Source organism: Pararge aegeria, chromosome 6 (assembly GCF_905163445.1).
Source record: "Pararge aegeria chromosome 6, ilParAegt1.1, whole genome shotgun sequence".
NCBI classification, from domain to species: Eukaryota; Metazoa; Arthropoda; class Insecta; order Lepidoptera; family Nymphalidae; genus Pararge; species Pararge aegeria.
In genome coordinates this window covers 10,178,977-10,198,429 of record NC_053185.1, presented here as the reverse complement: position 1 = coordinate 10,198,429, position 19,453 = coordinate 10,178,977, and the positions used below count along the sequence as shown (strand labels likewise).

The 19,453-nt window shown below is 34.7% G+C and overlaps 1 protein-coding gene across 1 annotated transcript in view; it reads right to left on the bottom strand.

The window, feature by feature from the left end:
• Positions 1-19,082, bottom strand: part of LOC120624656 — a 111,844-nt gene extending 92,762 nt beyond the window's left edge. Inside the window, exons 1-4 of the mRNA XM_039891324.1 lie at positions 18,807-19,082; positions 2,417-2,478; positions 1,697-1,898; positions 1,006-1,110 (exon numbers count right to left, since the gene is read on the bottom strand). Coding sequence (XP_039747258.1) covers positions 1,006-1,110; positions 1,697-1,898; positions 2,417-2,473 — 364 coding nt within the window. The 5' untranslated portion in view covers positions 2,474-2,478; positions 18,807-19,082. The remainder of the gene's footprint in view (positions 1-1,005; positions 1,111-1,696; positions 1,899-2,416; positions 2,479-18,806) is intronic.
• Positions 19,083-19,453: the final 371 nt, after the last annotated feature.

Genomic DNA, 19,453 nt, shown 5'->3' with positions numbered 1-19,453 from the left:
TTTTATTTCTACCGGCAATGTAATAAAATTTTAAAAAACAAAAGCTGCTATTGCGACCGAACAATAAAAGTCAGATATATTTCGTTGCGGTATTTTTGTATTTATCATTAAGAGTTTTTTAAGCGCAAAGGATGGAAGGAAAGGCGCAAGGGAAAAATTTTGCTACTTTAAATTACATTTTTGCTTTTTTCTTAAGGATATCCAATTTTTTTACACACAAAGTATAGCCTAGGTGTAGTGTGTACTAACTAGGTGATAGTTTAACTTTCTTCTGGCGAAGAAGTGGTTAAAATAGATCTAGTACTTTCAGAGTCCATTCTATTATAACATTAGTATAGATTTAATTATTAAAATAATTTAAGATGAAAAGTTTTAAGTTTCGCACTGCCGTAAAATTCTAATTTAAATGCCTTTGAATCTATTGTTGCTCTCAGAATTAATTTTTTCTTGATTTTCTTTTATGTATCTTTGATCGTGAAGTATCTTTGATCGTGCAATGCGCCGAAGTTTAATGCTACGCACTTAAGAGTGCTTCGCTTGCTATATTTATTCAATACAAGAAAATCGTGCCAAAGAACAAATTTGCAGCCTTGCAAATATATTATTTTCATACTTTTTAAAAACTATTTACTTAGGGACTTTTATAGGTTACCTATATGTCAGCCTCATCATTACCCACTTTATGAATCCTAAATACCAATAAATCTCAAACTAAAACAATTTGAGAGAATCACCAACATATCTATAAAATTTCATTGCCGAAATGCTCAAAGGTTCGCTAATAATAGAGTTACAAATGCCAATATTCATAAAATTTATATTCAGTTCATACGTTAGTTTGTTACCTACAAACTAACGTATAACTTATCATGTTCTATGAATGCTTCATTCAAAAATAGCAATAACTATTTTCAGGTTGTTATCGTTTATCCAACCTCCTTTCGACATCATGTGTCGTTTAATGCGCGTATGTTTTAATTAAACGAAAAGTTAACAATAACTTACCGAGCTCTTGGCAGTTACATCCACCGAATCCGTCGTTACAATAACATACTCCGCTGAGGCAGGCACCATTTACACAACGCGCTCCGTCATCTTTGGTACAATCATCTTAAAAATACAAAAGTTTACTTCATAAATATTTATGATAAGTGATCCTCAACTTCTTCAGATGAGTTATTTTAGAGCAAGAACTATATAAAGTTTTTATAAAAATAACGAAGTGTTAACCATAACATCGACTTTTTAACTAGTGGTGGCCCAGTGGCCATAATAATTTAATAAAAGGTTTGAACATTATTATGGTTCTATTGTCTAAGACTATACTTCTATTATCACGGATTTTGCTAACACTAACAATGTTGACCATTTCCCTATTTTTTTTCAAACAAAAAATGATAAGAATAGAGTATGTGTGTCTCTATTTTGTGTAGATATGTAATGTTTTTTTATTCCTTTAATGTATTTATTATGATCAATTTTAATTCTATTCTGCACTCCTTCTCTGCATAAACTATAAGTATGGGAAATTTCAAACTAGTCCGTCCGTTTTTCCTTCACGTATTAAAATATAGATAATTGACGGATGGTAAGTGAAATCCCATCGCCTTGACTAAAAACAGAGTAAAACTTCGCAGCTGCTGCTATTTTTTTTATATTTTAAAATAGTTAGTGATTGTAATTTTAAATGTTTTACCTGAACATTTTAATTCTGTTCGAAGTTCGTCGGATGCCTTATAACAATCCGGCACACCGTCGCATAATTTAGATAATTCGTACAATTGTAATATATGTGTTGATTCGTTTGCTTGGCAACCGAAGTAACCATTTTCTAAATTTAAGAAAAATATTTCTCGTTTTATTCCTAAGCCTATTCCATATTGGTTTTGCGTCGCCACCTGAAATGTTAATGCCTTTATTAATTAAACTTAAAATTAAATAATCACATTATATTTCAAACAGACATACTGTTTGAAATATACTGTGATGTCACGCATGACTTTAAAACAGCTCGATATCGTGTCGATAGTTTCTCGTACAGAGTTAGCCAAACTGTAAAGTTATAACTATTGCATAAATATTTGAAAAGATTAATAGCCCATTGGGCAGAACTACGGCTTCGCTTTCGGGGGGCCTAATTGGAATCCCAGCCTACACCTCTTACTTTTCTAACTTACGTTTTTGAAGGAAAAACATCGTGAGGAAACCTGCATGCCTGAGTATTCTCAGAGTGTGCGGAGTCCACCAATCGGCCTTCACCCCTTCTCAATCTGGGAGGACACCCGTGCCCTCTGCCGGGCCGGTAATGGGTTTATATTATGTTGATGATGATGATGATGTCAGGCTGCTTCAAATTGTTTCGATTTTAATATAAGTTTCTGGAAAATTTACATAATAAAAATACTAGAGTACTTACATGCGTTGATGTTACTAGGAGCGTCCAAACCACGAGCGGTAGGGTTTCTATATACATGATCTCTGAAACAAAAAACATTTTTGTTTTACTACATGGAGTCGCAGTAATAAGGACTGGCGTTGGTATTTATGCCATTTCACTAATAATACTGTCGATAGCTTGCGGGTTAATCTAATAACCTAATTGAGTAATAATATATTTGTTTTGATTTAGTTTTGTTATAGTTAATTTGAAGCTTGTGGCGATCTTTTGTTGATGGCGGGTGATTGGTATTATATGTCAATTTTTTTAATATATATATTTAATTATATATATATCATAAACAAGACATATCTGTGTATTCTTCTTTGAGGAAGTGATCCCTAAACGAAACGTCTCTCCGATTTCACGTTCAGAGTTTTCCGAATTCTTAAGTTATGGTTTCGAATTTGGACCAGCTGTTGTCTTTATTGTAAGTAGAATTTATACCAGTTTTAAGAAACCCCCAATTCCGCATTCATATAGCTTAGACAATAATATTTTGAATGATACTTTGTCATATGCTTTGGTTAGGTCGAGCAAGATCCCTACTGTATTTTCCGAGGGCTTATCTTATGCCCCTCCCCTTGGATGTATTTATAAAACAGTTCGGATCGGTTTTTCCAAAAATTGTACTGGTTAGACAACCAGTACAATTTTGAAAAAACATCGCTTTTTTCTACAAAATTGCACAAGAACATTTGTTTTTTTTTTTGGATTTTTTATTGTCATTAATTATTGTAAAAAGATCCATTTAACTCTCAGATTAATTATTTGACCAATGTCAAATGAGAATGGTGAAGTAAGGCCTAGCTATTTTAAAAACCGTACACACTCGGAAATATTTTTTTTTTATATCAATTCTTTTCCAAGTATTTTTCTGTGTAAACATCGTATTTTCAGATCAAAATAAACCTGTACTATAAAAAATGTACAAAAAATCTGTACCACAAAAAATCTTCTAATGGCAATATGTACTTGATTAACAATGAACTGTGAAATGAATTACGTTCCTGCTTTTCTCGAAATAATCTAAAATATTTATAACTACTATTTTATGCCCTTATATTTAGCCTTGGGTGCATGATCTACTATTTGAGGTAAATAGCAGATTGTGCTTCAAGGGCCTAAAACAATATCCTCGCCTTCGCCTCGGGTGATCAAAAGTCTCAAAACCATCTCAAAAGTTCAGTTCATCATCAGTAAAGTTCGAGGTCCATTTTCGAGAGGTACGATTCCCGGGTCAGGTCAAAAGTCAATATTTAAGTGAACTAAAAAATTTTGGGGTTTATGACCGAGTTAAGCATTGTTTCTTATTTCGATTTTGAAGAAAAAATATGAAAATAAAATAAATTATTTCGGATAAAGACAAAATAACTCAATGAATTATTAGAGAATATAATTGACATAACAAAGAAACAGTTATTCCTCATTGCACCTAAAAATAAATAAATATATAAATATACTACAACAATTCACACATCGCCACCTATAGTCCCAAGATAAGCGTAGCTTGTGTTATGGGTGCTAAGACGACTGATGAATATTTTTTATAATGTACAAAATACTTATAATAAACAGATAAATACCCGACCTATCCCTAATTGTTTTACCACTTCAGACAACAAAATATGTCTCTTCTTCCTCTTTTCTATGTTTTTTCCTTTTACGCCTTTGGTTGCCTGGAAGAAATGGCTATGTAGCAATAACTCCAAATTGTACTCTCTTGATCTATGTTTATATCTATGTAAATACTCTTTTTCTTTGGTGTACAATAAAAGTGTATTCATTCATTCATTCATATATTGATGATATGAATATAACTTAATGTTTAGCTCTTCGGCATAAGTAGTTCATCATCATCATCCCATTAACCCATTACTGGCCCACTACATAGCACGGGTCTCCTCCCACAATGAGAAGGGGTTAAGGCCGTAGTCGATCAGGCTAGCCTGATAGTGCGGATTGGTGGACTCACACACACACAGCTTTGAAAACATTATGTAGAACTCTCAGGCATGCAGGATTCCTTCACAGTTGAAGCAAGTGATATTTTAATTGTTTAAAAAACGCACATAACTTAGAAAAGTTAGAGGTGCGTGCTGGGATTCGAACTCGCCCCCCGAAAGTTAAGTCGAAGTCCTACCACCTACCAATAAAATGTAAACCTAACCTTACTTTCAACAATAATATGAATATTTTTTTCTCCCTACTTTATTTGAATGACTGATTGATTCTTTTGTTAGTCGAGTTTAGTTCTACAAGTATTAGAAATTTTAATTCGTGAACGTCGATGTTTAAGTATGGGTCGGGGGTCCAGAACTATATGAATTATAAACCATTAACTATCTGTCTTAAAGTGTCAAGCGTTATTATAGCTTCTAATAAGTAATGTATTTTTTTATTTAAAGAAGTGAAATGTATTTCACGCAAGCGAACTCTACTATTTCCGTTAAATTTAACTGAACGACAAAGGCGAAGGTTGCAGCGCGAGGTCAGGTAACTGTGAGCGGGAGTTGGTCGCAATGGATTATTCTGTATCATATACGCGTAAACGTTTAATTGTACGGTTCACTTTTAACGGGAGTATTCGGCCTAATGTGCGGTCAAATTAACATGTAGATGTAGTAGGTATTTCATTGTCCAGCTGTATCAGTTCACAGTTGTCACACATTAAGCAATTGCTAGTGAGATAGGAAATGTTAGGGTAATGGTGCCACTGTAGTACACAAATCCCTAAACTAATTCTGAGGTTGCCTGGCAAAGAACGTTTGAAGCGATAAGGCTTCAGTAATTTACTTCTTTCTTCGTGCTTCTGTTTTTCTTATATATATCCTTAACTTGATGTGGTGTAAAAATAAAGAGTTATAATAAACTTAACTTAAATAAATAGTAGTGCTGTGTATAGTAACTTTTCGCAATGTTACCTCTGGAAAAGTATGGCACTCTTGAATACCAACCTATTTAGTTTGGTGGTCCTATCCACTTCTTTATGCTATAAACAAATTAGATTAGTGTCGAAATAAAAATTCTTAAAAATAAACAAAAGTTACAAGAAACGTTTTGTTTATACACGTGTATTGACTTCGGGTAGGCATAAGACAAGACGGAACAGAATATAGCTCGACTTCAAAATACCAACGTGATCAAACACTACCTAGTAGTTATATTGTGCAATACAATTTTTCTATTTTATTCCTACTTCACAAGCTAGCTCTTGACTTGAATCTCATCAGATAGTAGGTTATGATGCAATCGAACCTGATAACGCGCTAACCGGCTAAGGGAATGGCAGTTATATTAAACCCGTACCCCTAATCTGTTACTAGGCGACATGGTACCGGGACGCTAAATAGCTTAGCAGCACATCTTTGTCAGTAGAGTGATTACTAGTCAGAGCTAAAGCCTCCCAACAGACCAGACCAGAGAAAATTCAGTAACTATTATTTCCCCAATTGCCCCTGCCGGACATCGAACCAGGGATCATACGCCCCCGCTGCGCCAGGAAGGTAATACGCCAGGGAGGTAAAACAAGTGTATTAAACAATCCATTTTATCCGAGATTAAATATTTAAGGGAAGGATATACTTCCAAATTGGATTGATAAATGCAGTTCTCGTATTATTTATATTGTAATTTTCTCGGGTATTTTTTTATGTTTATTATAATCGTATTGTCTGTCATAGGGTAAATCCGGGATATATGTCTAACCTTTTTTAATTTACTCATACCTCCGTTATAACATACATTTAATCGTCACATGTTTGTCTTAGGTGCATGAACTTTGGCCCTTTATTTATTCACTTCTTACTGATTTTAGTAGACAAGTCTTTAATTATATTTGAGTTGAAAATAAAATAGCATAACAGGATGTTCCAGACATATATTTTTAAAAAATATAGATGCCTTTTGGGATAATACAAACGTTTTGAGTATGGAACTCAATAATCAACATCATTTTTAAAGCATATAACACAGTAAAGAAAGTTTTTTTTTTTTTTTATTAAAGGGTTTGTTCAACACTGAACATGTCACCCTTTGGTTTAAACTTTGTTGTATCTACACTTACTTCTAACTACTCTCTACGCCTCATTGTTATATAAATCATTTTGTATAGCATTCTAGCCTCTCGTAAAAACGGAGAAGCCAGAATGCTATTACAAATACCAATATTCATACGTTCTAAATTAAACTTATTAAATAAATTTGTTCTTTTCACCTCGTTACGTACACATTACGTAACGAGATTAGGTGTATTTTTCATAAGGAAACCAAAACTATTTAGTGGAAGATGTCCAGCACCAGCTCTTAAAGCCGTAACAATGTCACACCTGCTCAGATCAGCACCATCAATCAATGAAACGCGTCCTACTGTAGGTTGAATTGTTTTAAACTAAATTCCTTTGCTCAGAGATTTTTCATCAAAATACTCTTTCCAAATTTTACTCCAGTATTAGTAACGAAAGTTTCTAGACGGTATTCTTTGAAGAAGAAGATGCCTTAGAAAAAAACGTTAAACGCGTTAGTTTTATACTAAAAATATAATTAATCATAATTTACATATCCTACCCTACATTAAAAAGTAAAAATAAAAAAAAACGCCGTGAATACGAATTAAAATCACGACATGTTGACCCGTCACTGTCGATAGCGCAAAAAAGCATGCGCAATATTTTTTTCATCCTGCTGAAGTAGGATATATTCCGGACTTACCCTAATATGGTCAATACTTATTCGTATTAGATAGCAGGCGTTACTTACCGGAATTCCATAATGTTAAATGAATACTAATCATAATAAGCCTAATTTAGTTTACAACAGTAACGAAAAGCAGGAAAATCTACTTATACGTTTCGTTTAATTGTGACACGAATATAGCTCTTAAGTAATCGAAATAACCCTCCATATGGACACGTACTCATGTTTACATAAAAAACAAACAGTTTTTTGTCCAAAAAGTGTCCATCTCATCCTGTAAATCTCCAGGTTAAGATGAACACTTTTTGGTGTTTTACTGATTATTCTTGTTAGTTATAGACAAATAACTTCATAGATATAATATCAACACAGGTATATATGGCTATATAATAAGATAACGCGAATAAACCGTTAAAAGTAGCTTAAGTAACTTCAAATAACATCAGGCATTTGCATTTTAATAAATAGATGGACAGAGAAAATATATCTTATACTCTTAAGCATTTAGTAAAAAGCTGCTACTTTGACATTACAAACAGACACTTCAGTTCGATTTATTTGTATATATAGATTTTAACTTTACATACCTACTACATTATTATTAACTACTGTTTATATGCACGACAAGGTTTTAACAATTGATGTCGCAAACTATACGTAAAGTATTGAATTTTACGCAATGCTGCTACGGCCACATAAGATTGATGCTCGGAAAATACTTTGTAAATATTTGTCTCTAGTCAGACAACCTTGACACCTTGCAAATGAATTCGTGATGAACAGTTTTATTTTAACTATCTACGGAACATAGCATTAATAATTATATTTTAAAACACTATATAACAATTTTCTCCGTTAATTTAAATAAGTACAAGTAGGCATTAATAAATAATACAATGTAGTTTAAAAGAAATATACTGAAAATTATTTATTAAATGCCATTAATTTTGGTAAAAAATTGTTGTCTTATTGGCAATATTATCATTCTGGAAGTCGAAGAAACAACTTTTAGTTAAACAGGTACAGTTATAGTTCCTATTTTAAAATTTTGTAAAACAAAAGGCAATGTTATGAAAATTGCGATGTAGTGCCAAGTTCTAGCAGAGCATATTTAATGAAGATGTATTTACGTATCGATTGTGTTGGTATCATAATTGTTGAACTTCAGTTTAATAATCTTTTTTTTTACCCTGCTACTAGTTAGCCCTTGGCTGAAATCTCACCTGATGGTTAGTGACAGTTCAGTCTAAAATGGTAGCGGGCTAACCTGTAACTGCAATAGTCCCTGTATTGCAGTTATATTAAACCAATATCGCTAATCGGTTAATCGTCTCTACGGACGGACATCGTACCGAAACGATAAATGTAGGGTAAAAAAAATCTTTATGAAATTTTGCACATCAATGTTGACCGTCAATCAATGACGGTGTAGCGATTAAAAAATAGGTAAAAAATAATATACACTCTGATATTTAAAATATAGTAAAATATAAAGTATAATAATAGATTACAATTATATTTTATTGGTTGTGTTGTATAAGCTATTTGTATTGAGATTGATATTTAAAATATAAAGTATAATAATAGATTAGAATTGTATAAGCTATTTGTACCTATTATCTTTATGAATAAAAATCGCATCGTTTGGGAACGGCTGGATAGTTCGGCATTTTTTTTCGTGTTTATAAGAGTTTAAATAAGGCCTTCACATAGGCCTTTACATAAAGAACCTTTCTTTATGTAAAGGCCTTATTTAAAGTCTCTGGGAAAATTGAGAAATCGCGGAAAACTGGAAGTTGTATATTTCGACAGGACAACTGGTTGAATCAGATAGTCCAAAATACAATAGTTACGTCATGAAAGAATTTTTAAGGTAACATTAATTTTTAAGTACCTACAAATTCGCGTGAACGTATCAAATCGGGCGTAAAGACTGTGCGTTCATATGAACTTGCTTGCGCCATTCACTTTCACGTCTTGTGTCGTTCGCTGGCACGCCGCGGCTTGTACGGAAAGTAGGCTTCAAACAATGCCTATATGCCAGTTTCTCTCTTGAGAAATGATTCTTCATTAACGATTGTGTAGCACTGCAACCTCTTATCAAAATTCCTATCTCTAAGTAAGTCCGTTTAACCATGGTAGGTTTTGCACCAAAATTATATTTGTTTCCTTGTTTATACATTTACATCTTTTTTTCAAATAATGGTTAATAGTAACGACGACAAACATCAAAACCAAGAGCAGAAGCTACACAATAGAGCTTCTTGAATAACTGAAGCGGGTGGTGAGAAATGGAAACTTTAAATGTAGAGAATACTGATAGTGTTAGGGTTCATAAAATAACATTTAAGAACATTAATAAAACCTGTTTCTATCGACTAAGTTCGCCTTCTGGCAGTAGTTTCAATCTTACTATTAGAATATAATGTAACAGAACTTTCCTTGTATCCTTTAAATACTTGAGAGGGGTGTGAATTATTATAGACCTGTTCCATTAGTTGATATCTTGTCCCTGGCAGTCAGTTTCGGAGATATTACATCAATTGGCCAAAAAATATCTGATTGCAATTGGATTTTTTTTGGCCAGGATACGCGCTGTACTGTAGGTACAGCCATTTTCGGTCTTCGATGTAAACATCTTTGCATCGCTGATGTTAGAGAGTATCATACTTATTGGTACTTTGAATATCCAAGGATATGACTAGTAATGTTATTTAAGTGTTTGTGTGTCTTACTTGATTTACAGAAATGTCTATATCATCACAAACTGATTAAGCTTATGGCTTATGAAGAGAATGAAGGTTATAATATTTCGATACAAACGCTCCAGGCAAGAACAAAATTGCTTTGATATTTTCGATCTAAATCGATTACGTTGAATGGGGATCATTACAATTAGGAACGGTATAGATAGTAATGCTAGGAGCGTAATGGAACTGTTCTATTAACGGAACTCTTTTGCCACATTCATCTCATTTATTGGATTCCTCAACGTAACTGAAAAACACAGCAACCCAGGTTTATCGTCTGTATTATTATTAACAATAGGGTGGAATTAGGCTGTTGATCCGTTCATTAGAGTTGTATCTGGTAAAATGAAATTAAGTAAACTGGCTGTTTTCCAGGACTTCGCCAAATTGTCACAATAGTTGATCCAAATTTAACAAAAAAAAGACTTATTTAACATGCCTAGGTGTGGGGAATTGAAAATGCAACCAATAATATTCCTTTGGACTTAATCGAGAATCATAATCAACTTAGACAAATGTCCTCCTTTCTAGCCTAATTCTTATGTTCTTTTGTTCCGTTTCTAAATATTTTAAACGTTAAATAATATATTTAATGACTAGTACGTAGTAGTATAGATACTAAGATAAATACATAGGATATACCTAACTGGATAATAAGATAAAACTGGTTACGATCTAAAAACAAATACAACAGTTAAGCATTAGTGTGTAGTGAGTGAGAACTTATTAAACCGCATAAAAATACACAACACAGCTTCTGTGTGTGTGTTTTCAACTGTACCTATGCGTTTAAGAAACATTGTTACTTTATTTCTTTTACAGGAGTTTTAAAGAAAGTGTAAATGGGCAATATTGCCATGCGTACAGTCTAACACCAAATTGGTTTCGAAAACTTCTAAGCATACTTGACGTTCCAAAAGTGCTATAAAATAAATAAAGTAGGCCTACTTGAAATAAGTAAATTTTAAATTTTGAAATACTTCGTCTGTTTTATTTCGTTTCACCGGGCCACATAACTAAGTTTGTTTGTTTGTCAATTATAGCTAATTTAGAAAATTGCTAGTAAGTGAAAAACGTTTGTTATGTTTGTGTCCTGTTACATGTAAAATTAATCTGTCTATTCTTATTAATTTAATATGGTTCGCAAACTTTGGACATTCTCATTTCATAGAAATATTAATGATAATTTAACGTCTTGCCATAGTAGGTATTCACTTAAACATTCCGCTATATTCAAGTACGCCTACGGATAACTTAACGGTTTTTAAAAAACACTCTGCAGGTATAACTTCTAATATTCTATACATATAGCTACTAATTTGCATTGACGTTAAGTCTACTACTGTCTCAATTCAGGGCTAGAGAATCGTATATTAATGAAGAGCGGAACAAAAGAGCTTAAACCCTTAACGCCGCGCTTCTCCTAGGGGATCGACACACATATGAAGCCGATCTCCGAGGGCGCCACAAAAGGTACGACATGGACAGATATTCGCATTGTTTATTTTGTTTGTTAGTTTAGAGTTATTGATATCTTGTGTCGTCTCGTGGGTGATAATTAAAGAACAGAAATAAAAGGTGTATGATAATAGTAGGTTAAAGATGTATGATAGAAAAATAAGGCGTTTGACAGCTCAAAACCTTTGCGGCTACATCTTTGCTATAGCCGTCCACTTATTCACTACCTGTTAGGATAAATTGCCATTGTGGTTCCCAATTACGGTAGCTTGAGTCTCACTAAACGTATTGAATGATAAATTTAAAATTGTGAATTACCAGTTTATTGATTTGCAAATCAATATCCGAATAATTATTCGTTCCATCACACAATAGATCCGTTTTTATAGGTTCCGAAAATGACCAATCTGTCTCATAAATCTCATGCATCGAAGACTGGTGGTAGAGACACATCGGGCATGTTCGTATGCCGATAATATCTATTAAAGGAGAAAGAGCCGCTCGCGTGTAACTTAGTTCCGGTGACGGGGACGGTTACCGGCGACGTCGCGGCTGAATCGCGACAGGAATAATTAAAAAGTCTTTATCTATTAATGTATAAACATACTCATGAATAAATAGCAAATTCATTTTCAATTTAATAACTTCCAACTGATTTAACTTGACTTGTTTTGTTATTACTAGATGTTTTATTTAATTCCTCTACAAGTTAGCCCTTGCATGCAATCTCACTTGGTGGTAAGTTATGATGCATTCTAGATGGTAAGGGGTTAACCTGTTAGGTTTAAAATAGACATATTCAACCCAAATAGGTTTCTATGCAGCATCGTACCGGACTTAATCGTTTGGTGTTAAGATAAAATCAAGAAATTATAAATTCCCAAATTGTCTACTCTATTTGTCATTATACCTATTTATCACATTTGTACTTTTTAAATACTGATAATATAATATTTGAAAAGAAAACGAAATGTCAAAATCGGTTCGGATTTGCAGAAAGTATGGAGTATCATCGATAAATTAGCATTTTCTATCCTAGAGGAATATTTATATTTTTCGGGAATTTTAATTTATTATATTAATTTTACCCAGCTACATACCAGAATACATGACCATTTCATAGATTTTAGGATAATTTGAATACGAACAGACAGATATATAAATTGATAAAACACTGGGTATAAATTGATTGTCCAAAAAAAGTGTCCGAAAATATCTCACACTCTTTTAGATCAGAGCTTTCACAAAGAGGTTATACTATATATCAGTGAGCTCATAAATAACATTAATCAATAGTACCTAAAAGTAATAGGAACAATATGTAAATTAGATATATGAACACTTAATCAGTACAAAGTGTTTCTTGTTCAATAAGCTATAATTATGTGTAGAGGCATATAAGAAAACAATCACAAGTAATCCTGCACTACCTATATACAAAGGTTCATCTATAAAAAAAACATTAAATGAAATTTCTCACAGCCACGGGAGATTGATGGCATACCTACGCGTGAGAGTATGGGACGGGCTTTGTACTCGTACATTGGAATGGAATGACATAACGGGCGTTGTCGTCGGTCGACTGCCCACCAACGTAACAGGTGCTCGCTCAGTCAGTGGTAGAGCCGTAGCCATCTGCGCTAATTCGCCTGTCCCTCGGATAATGATAGATATCTACGCGTATCAAGTTTTACACCCGATATTATTTCAACCACAAAAAGCCGTGACATGTGAAAGTAATCGCTATTCGCTAACTACATATTTCAATGAACCAAGGCATTTACTCTGTTAAGTAATCAAAATATATTAATATTTATTTTTATGTTCAATTTCAACCGACTTAAAAAAAGGAGGAGTTTCTCAATTAGTTTTTTTTTTTTTGTTTATTTGTTACGCGATTACTCTGACAATAATAAACCAATTTTGATGTTTTTTTTTTTGTCTGATATGTCATACCATACCTCAGAGGTAGTCCCATTTTAATTTGGTGTAGATCTACTGGAGGGATCCTGGAAAAATTGAGGGAGCTCTTCAGATATTATATACGTATCGTATCGTTATATACCTATAATATTCAGATATTATATTTATCGTCGTATCGTTATATACCTATAACGAGTTTAGGATTTTTTAATGTAACTTAGCATTTTATTCAGAAAAGCATTTGTCATTTGGCTATTTTAACTGAGACTTTATTACACATTCATTATAGCGAGGTTACTTTACAATTGATGAACTTCTTAATGACAAGATTGCTTGGAAGCATCCGGCTCCGCTCTCATCTCCCACAAGATAGAAAAATGAATTTTATAATGATAAATGTAAAATGTAAACAGTTGATGTTGAAAAAGAGCAACTGTTAAGTTTTTCGCTGGCTTCTTCTCGGTAGAATCTGCCTTCAAACCGGTGATAGAGTCACTACAAACAGACAGACTTGATGTTTCTAAAGTGCTTACATGTGAAATAAATTAATTTTGAATTTTCTTAATTTATAATAACGCATTACTACTTATGTTCAGTAGGCAGTGACCTTTGAAAAATTAGCATGTTATGTTGGAATAGGAAAAGCATATTTTAGTTAGGTTTATCCGATTTTGAAAAGATTTTGACTTTTTCCATCCAACCACCAAAACGAAATAATTTAACAGCTAAAATAGTTCTCTTCAAATCGAAAATTAAAAGTGAGTAGGTACTTATAGAGGGAGCTAAATTTCCTTTTTATAGTCATAATTGACAGACCAAGCAGATGGACCATTGTATGGTAAAGAGAGCTAAACTTTGCAGGCAAAGTAAGGAACGAGTTTTACAAAAGTGCCGCTTTGTGTCACTGAGGTGTTAAACTTCATGTAACTGTTAGTACACCAGCAACCAAGCCCTTGAGACCGGAACACAGCATTGCAGCTAGGCAGAAATAAACATGGCGGTAGCACTTCCATTAAGTACGACGAGCTCTGTCACAAAAAGCTATGCTACTAAAAGGCTTGTTACAAATTTGCTTAAGATCTCGAAGTATTGCCTTCTATTTGTAAGTAACAAAAACAGTTATCATGTAACATTATAAAATTTATTGTGAGAAATATGAGGACTAGCAGACACGAATAACAGAAAGGAGAAATCATACAAAAATGAATGTTGTCGAAAAACAATAACAAAAGATATGATCACTGTAGCAGAGGTATGACTTCTCTAACGAACTAAGAATTGTGAGCATGTCGAAATGTCTTAAGAAAACTTTTTTGATCTACAGTTGATTACAATTAACTTGTTTGTGGGAATGGCATGCAATAAGAACAAAGAGGCCTTGAAGCAAGCATTTGTTTAGCGGTACCACGCTTCAGCGAAACTGCTATATATGTACTTTTAACATGCGGTGGAAAAATCAAAGACAAAATTGATTTAATTGTGAAAAGAAGTTTTGATTTGCTAAGCATTATGATTTCCCATCGTCGCATTCAGAATTATGGAATACATTTAATAAATATTGAATGTTTATACTCAAAAAATTGTAAATTTAGATGTAGGAGGCTGTCTCCGTATGGACTAGGTACGCATTTAAAAAATTCTTTCACCAATAGGTATCTAAAAAGGGCATAGGTTGCATACTATACCGCTGAAATATTTTTTTCTTCGTAAAGACCCATGTTGCAGCGTAAACCGAAGTAAAGTTTAGTTAATGCATTGCTTTTCTTAAGAACCCTGCCTTAACGGTAAGTAATTTCTATCTATAGAAATTATATTTGGCTTAAAATGCGTGTAATAAAGTCCGGGACGATATTAATTATTTCTTTAATTAAAATAGATCACATTAATAATAGCAGAACACACTGATGTTCTAAATAGAACTGGTATATATATGTCTCTCTCTTATACCCACAAATATTCCGCACAGTACATACTGAAAAATTAAGAACTTTAATTTTAAGTATATCTACACGGCACCTACACAAAATAGTAATGTGACATCAACCTCCGAGCTCCGGTATGATTCATAATTTGAAGGCAAACACGCTTTCTATCCCAGTGCTGAACTCAATGGTGTATTGGTATCTAGATTTCAGTTTTTTCTGAATAGCGAAAAATATAATAAACTGAAATTTTAATTCCAAAATTTATTTCGCATAGTTAAAAAAAACTTTTTCGAAGAAAGTTTAACAAAGCAAAATTTAAAAGAAAATAAAAAATTGTTCCAAAATTATATAAGTATAATGTATGTAATATATAAAGTATATATAGTGCCGAGTATCCCTACTAACTAATAATATTATAAATGTCAATGTAAGTTTGTTTGTAACGCGTTCACGCAAAAACTACTTAACCGATCCTCATGAAACTTTGTACACATATTCTTGAAGTGTTAGAAGTATATATATTATATATGATACTATTTATCCCGACATTAAGCTCGGTTCCTTTGGGAGAGGGGATGAGAGTTTGACGATTTTACACCATAACTCCGACATATTATAACCGATTTAAATAATTATTTTTGTACTATAGAGGTTATAATATGTGTTTAATTTTGCCCAAACTGTGGTTGGATATAGAGGACAGAACTCCTCAGCGGACAGCAGCAAACCCCTCATTTAAGGCTTAGCGATACTGAATACTTTAATTTTTTTTACATCTACAACTAAATTTAATGCCACATCAAAAAAGAAATCAAACACAGGCGAAGTCGCGGGCAACAGCTAGTATGAAAATAAATATTGTTTGGAAACACATATGTAAAGGTTCTATAATTGATGAAAATGATTAATCTAGGACATCATAGTGGTAAGTCCTGAAGGTTATCATAACGTATCGGTATAATAAAGACAAAAAAATGATGAAGAAAGAAATCACTGGTGTCTTATACTTATGTTATATTTTATAAAATCTATTACTAGTGTTACATTTTTTTGGCAGCTCGTGCAAGGGGAACGTTCTACAAAGTACCTCCCTGTGTCCATCAACCTAAGGCTGTAGGTGTTAAGCGCAATGTGCCTTAATTACACCGGCAACCACGACTTTCAGACCGGAACACAGGATAGCAACAATGCTGCTTGGCGGAAGAAATAAGCATGGCGGTAACTCACGATTAGATAAAGATAAATCTTTCGACCATATGGAAAGAGCAATGTTGGGAATATCTCTACGTGATCAAATCAGAAATGAGGAGATCCGTAGAAGAACCAGAGTTAACGACATAGCTCAGCGAGTTGCTAAGCTGAAGTGGAAATGGGCGGGGCACATAGCTCGGAGAACCGATGGACGTGGGGTTCCAAGGTGTTGGAACGGAGACCCCGCGCAGGTAAACGCGGTGTTGGTCGGCCCCCAACGAGGTGGACAGACGACATCAAACGAGTCGCTGGGAGCCGCTGGAAACAAGCGGCCCAGGACCGTGGATTTTGGAACTCTATACAAAAGACCTGTAAGTCCAGCAGTGCACTTCAATCGGTTGAAGTGATGATGATGATGATGATATTTGCTTCCATTATTTTTTCATCAACATGCATATTTCTATAATCACCAATCCGCGCTGGGCCAGCGTGGTGGACTACGGCCTTAACCCCTTCTCATTGTGGGAGGTGACCCGTGCCCTGTAGTGGGCCGATATGATGATGATGATGCATATTTTAAATGTTTCCAAGAGTTATAATCCATGATGCTAAGATGAGCAAAAGAACTCATTTTTCGAAGCGAATGACATCATAAGTACGCACCGCAAGCGTGGTAAGGTTCGTTTTAGAGAAAAGCATATGGACCGTCTGCACAGACATCCGGATAGAAGACGCACGTAAGCCGTTAGAACAGCGTTTTACCGTGATGCGGATTTCTCAGTACCAAACCTCGCGTATAGCCTGTACAAGTCGTCCTTATACAGCTAACTGAACGTTTTAGAGCACTGCGGCGTAAATCCGTAAAGACCTTATGCATTACTCTGAGACCAGCTTGAGCTTGGTTTATATTACGAGCGAACGGAGCAGAAAACACCACGAACGAATCGTATTGGTTCAAGAGGAAACTCAGACGTAGTGTGTATTGTAATGGAGTCACGTTAATTTATTTTATGCATCTGATGATTTCAATATATATCTCGCATTTTCAGTAGGTATGGACAAATGCGTTGCGTATGACGCTTGCGGAACTTACGGTGATGTGACATCAGCTTTGTAAAAACCACTTTTGGTTTAAATGCTGCTCGATTGCCGTGATATATAAACGAGTAGGTTATTTAATATTTATTAATGTAGGTACCTTTATTATGTTGAAATAACTGTTGTGACTTGGTTATGAATATTATAGCAGAGTTTTTATTTCAACCATTACAGTAGCTAAGAACCATAATAGTATCATATCATACGTATTTTTTTATGTACTAAAGAGGAAAATGTGTTTTTTTATTCCACTTCAATTTGGTCCTTGACTGCAATCTCACCTGAAGCAGTCCAAGGTGGTAACGAGCTAATCAGTAGAGGGTATAGCTGTTATATTACACCCACACCCCTAATCGATTTCTGCGCTACATCGTACCGGGATGCTTAATCGCTTGAAGGCTTGTCTCGGTTGAGCCGAGGCCTCCCACCAGACCAAAAATATTAAGAAATCATTAATTCAAATTGCCCCTGCCAGGAACCAACCCGGCACCACCCACATATAAGACGCGCTTACCGCTGCGCCACGGAGGTCGTCAATTTGCTTTTAAAAAAAGTTAACATCTAATAAATAACTGGGTACTTTGGGAACTTAGACGTAGTACGTACCTAATAAAGTATCAACTACAGTGGTTAATTTAACTAATTTGATTACATCATGTTACTTTAGTACGTGCCTGCGGATGCCGCTAAGGAAATCGGCCTGCCTTAATATGGAGATGCAGGAGCAGGTACGGCTTATATAAGTGGACCTCGAACGCCATCTAGTGAAACTGACCATCGTGTTGTAACACCATCGCGTTCGTTTGACTGCGTAGCAATTACTGCAATAACTTTCAACGTGCTTTCTTATGCAACTCGTAGCACTTTACATTTTAATTACATCTCCCACACTATAAGCTTATGTTGTGGGATATGTAATTAAACTGTATTACCTAAATGCTAGTTTACTACTTACCATTCAATTAAGGGATGTATGAAGTAAGTGACATATCTACGTACTTAAAGAAATTCCTCTATTAATAAAAGAGTGAAATTTTATGAATCAAAATTTCATTAGATCAACTTTACTAATTGGCAAGACAAGTACTTGCCTCAGCGGTACATGGCATGGAATACAAGTATTCCTATAAGAATACAGATTTAAGTAAGCGTAAAAATGTTAGTTGAGTGCAGTCGTTAATATTTATGAAGTGAATGTACTGTAAAGTGAGTGTTGGGTTAGGAACAAATGTTATTGTAATGAGAGCAGAATGGAGAGTAGAAGAGAATGCGAGCGGTCGGGGGTTGCGGATAGTGTTGCGACACGGCCAGTTGAGTACGGATGCCAACCTTGAGATCATCGGTAAGTGTGGGAGCAGTAATGTACGGGGCTCATTCCTCCCGGTGCAAGCGATCCGCCTTCCCTCGCAAGGCGAACAGCCGTTGGGTAACTCCGTGGAAGCAGCCGCACACCGCTGACAGTGATACTTTGTAGTGATACACTATCCGTCTGTATGACTAAAAACACACTATCACAACACTACACGTACAACACTCCAAAGTTGGAGCAAACTGACACTCGGAGAACGAAACGTAGCGACGCAGTTCGATTTGCACGCACGACCAGCGAAATGGTCGGAGTGAGACTGGTGTCGGTGCGGAAGGCTGCTGCGCGCGCGCCCTTTCCCCGACCCCCCTCAGCCCCTCAGCTGCCGAGGCTCTCACTGGCCAAGCTTTTGCGTGCCCGGACTCTACCAGATAATAAAACTGCAAGAGTGATAAACGCCGAAGCCAAACCGGCTGAATACCCGAGCGGCGAACGAGACACATTTTTTTCTACGCTTTTATATTTCAAAGAACTTTTGATACTACTCTCTCTATCTGTTTCACTTCATTTAAAGAAAATAAATTTTTAAGAGCCTTTGAACTCGTTAACTGCCCTCATGTCTCCATCTATGGTGTTTCAGAGGTGAATGACATTTTGGTTCAGTTCAGTT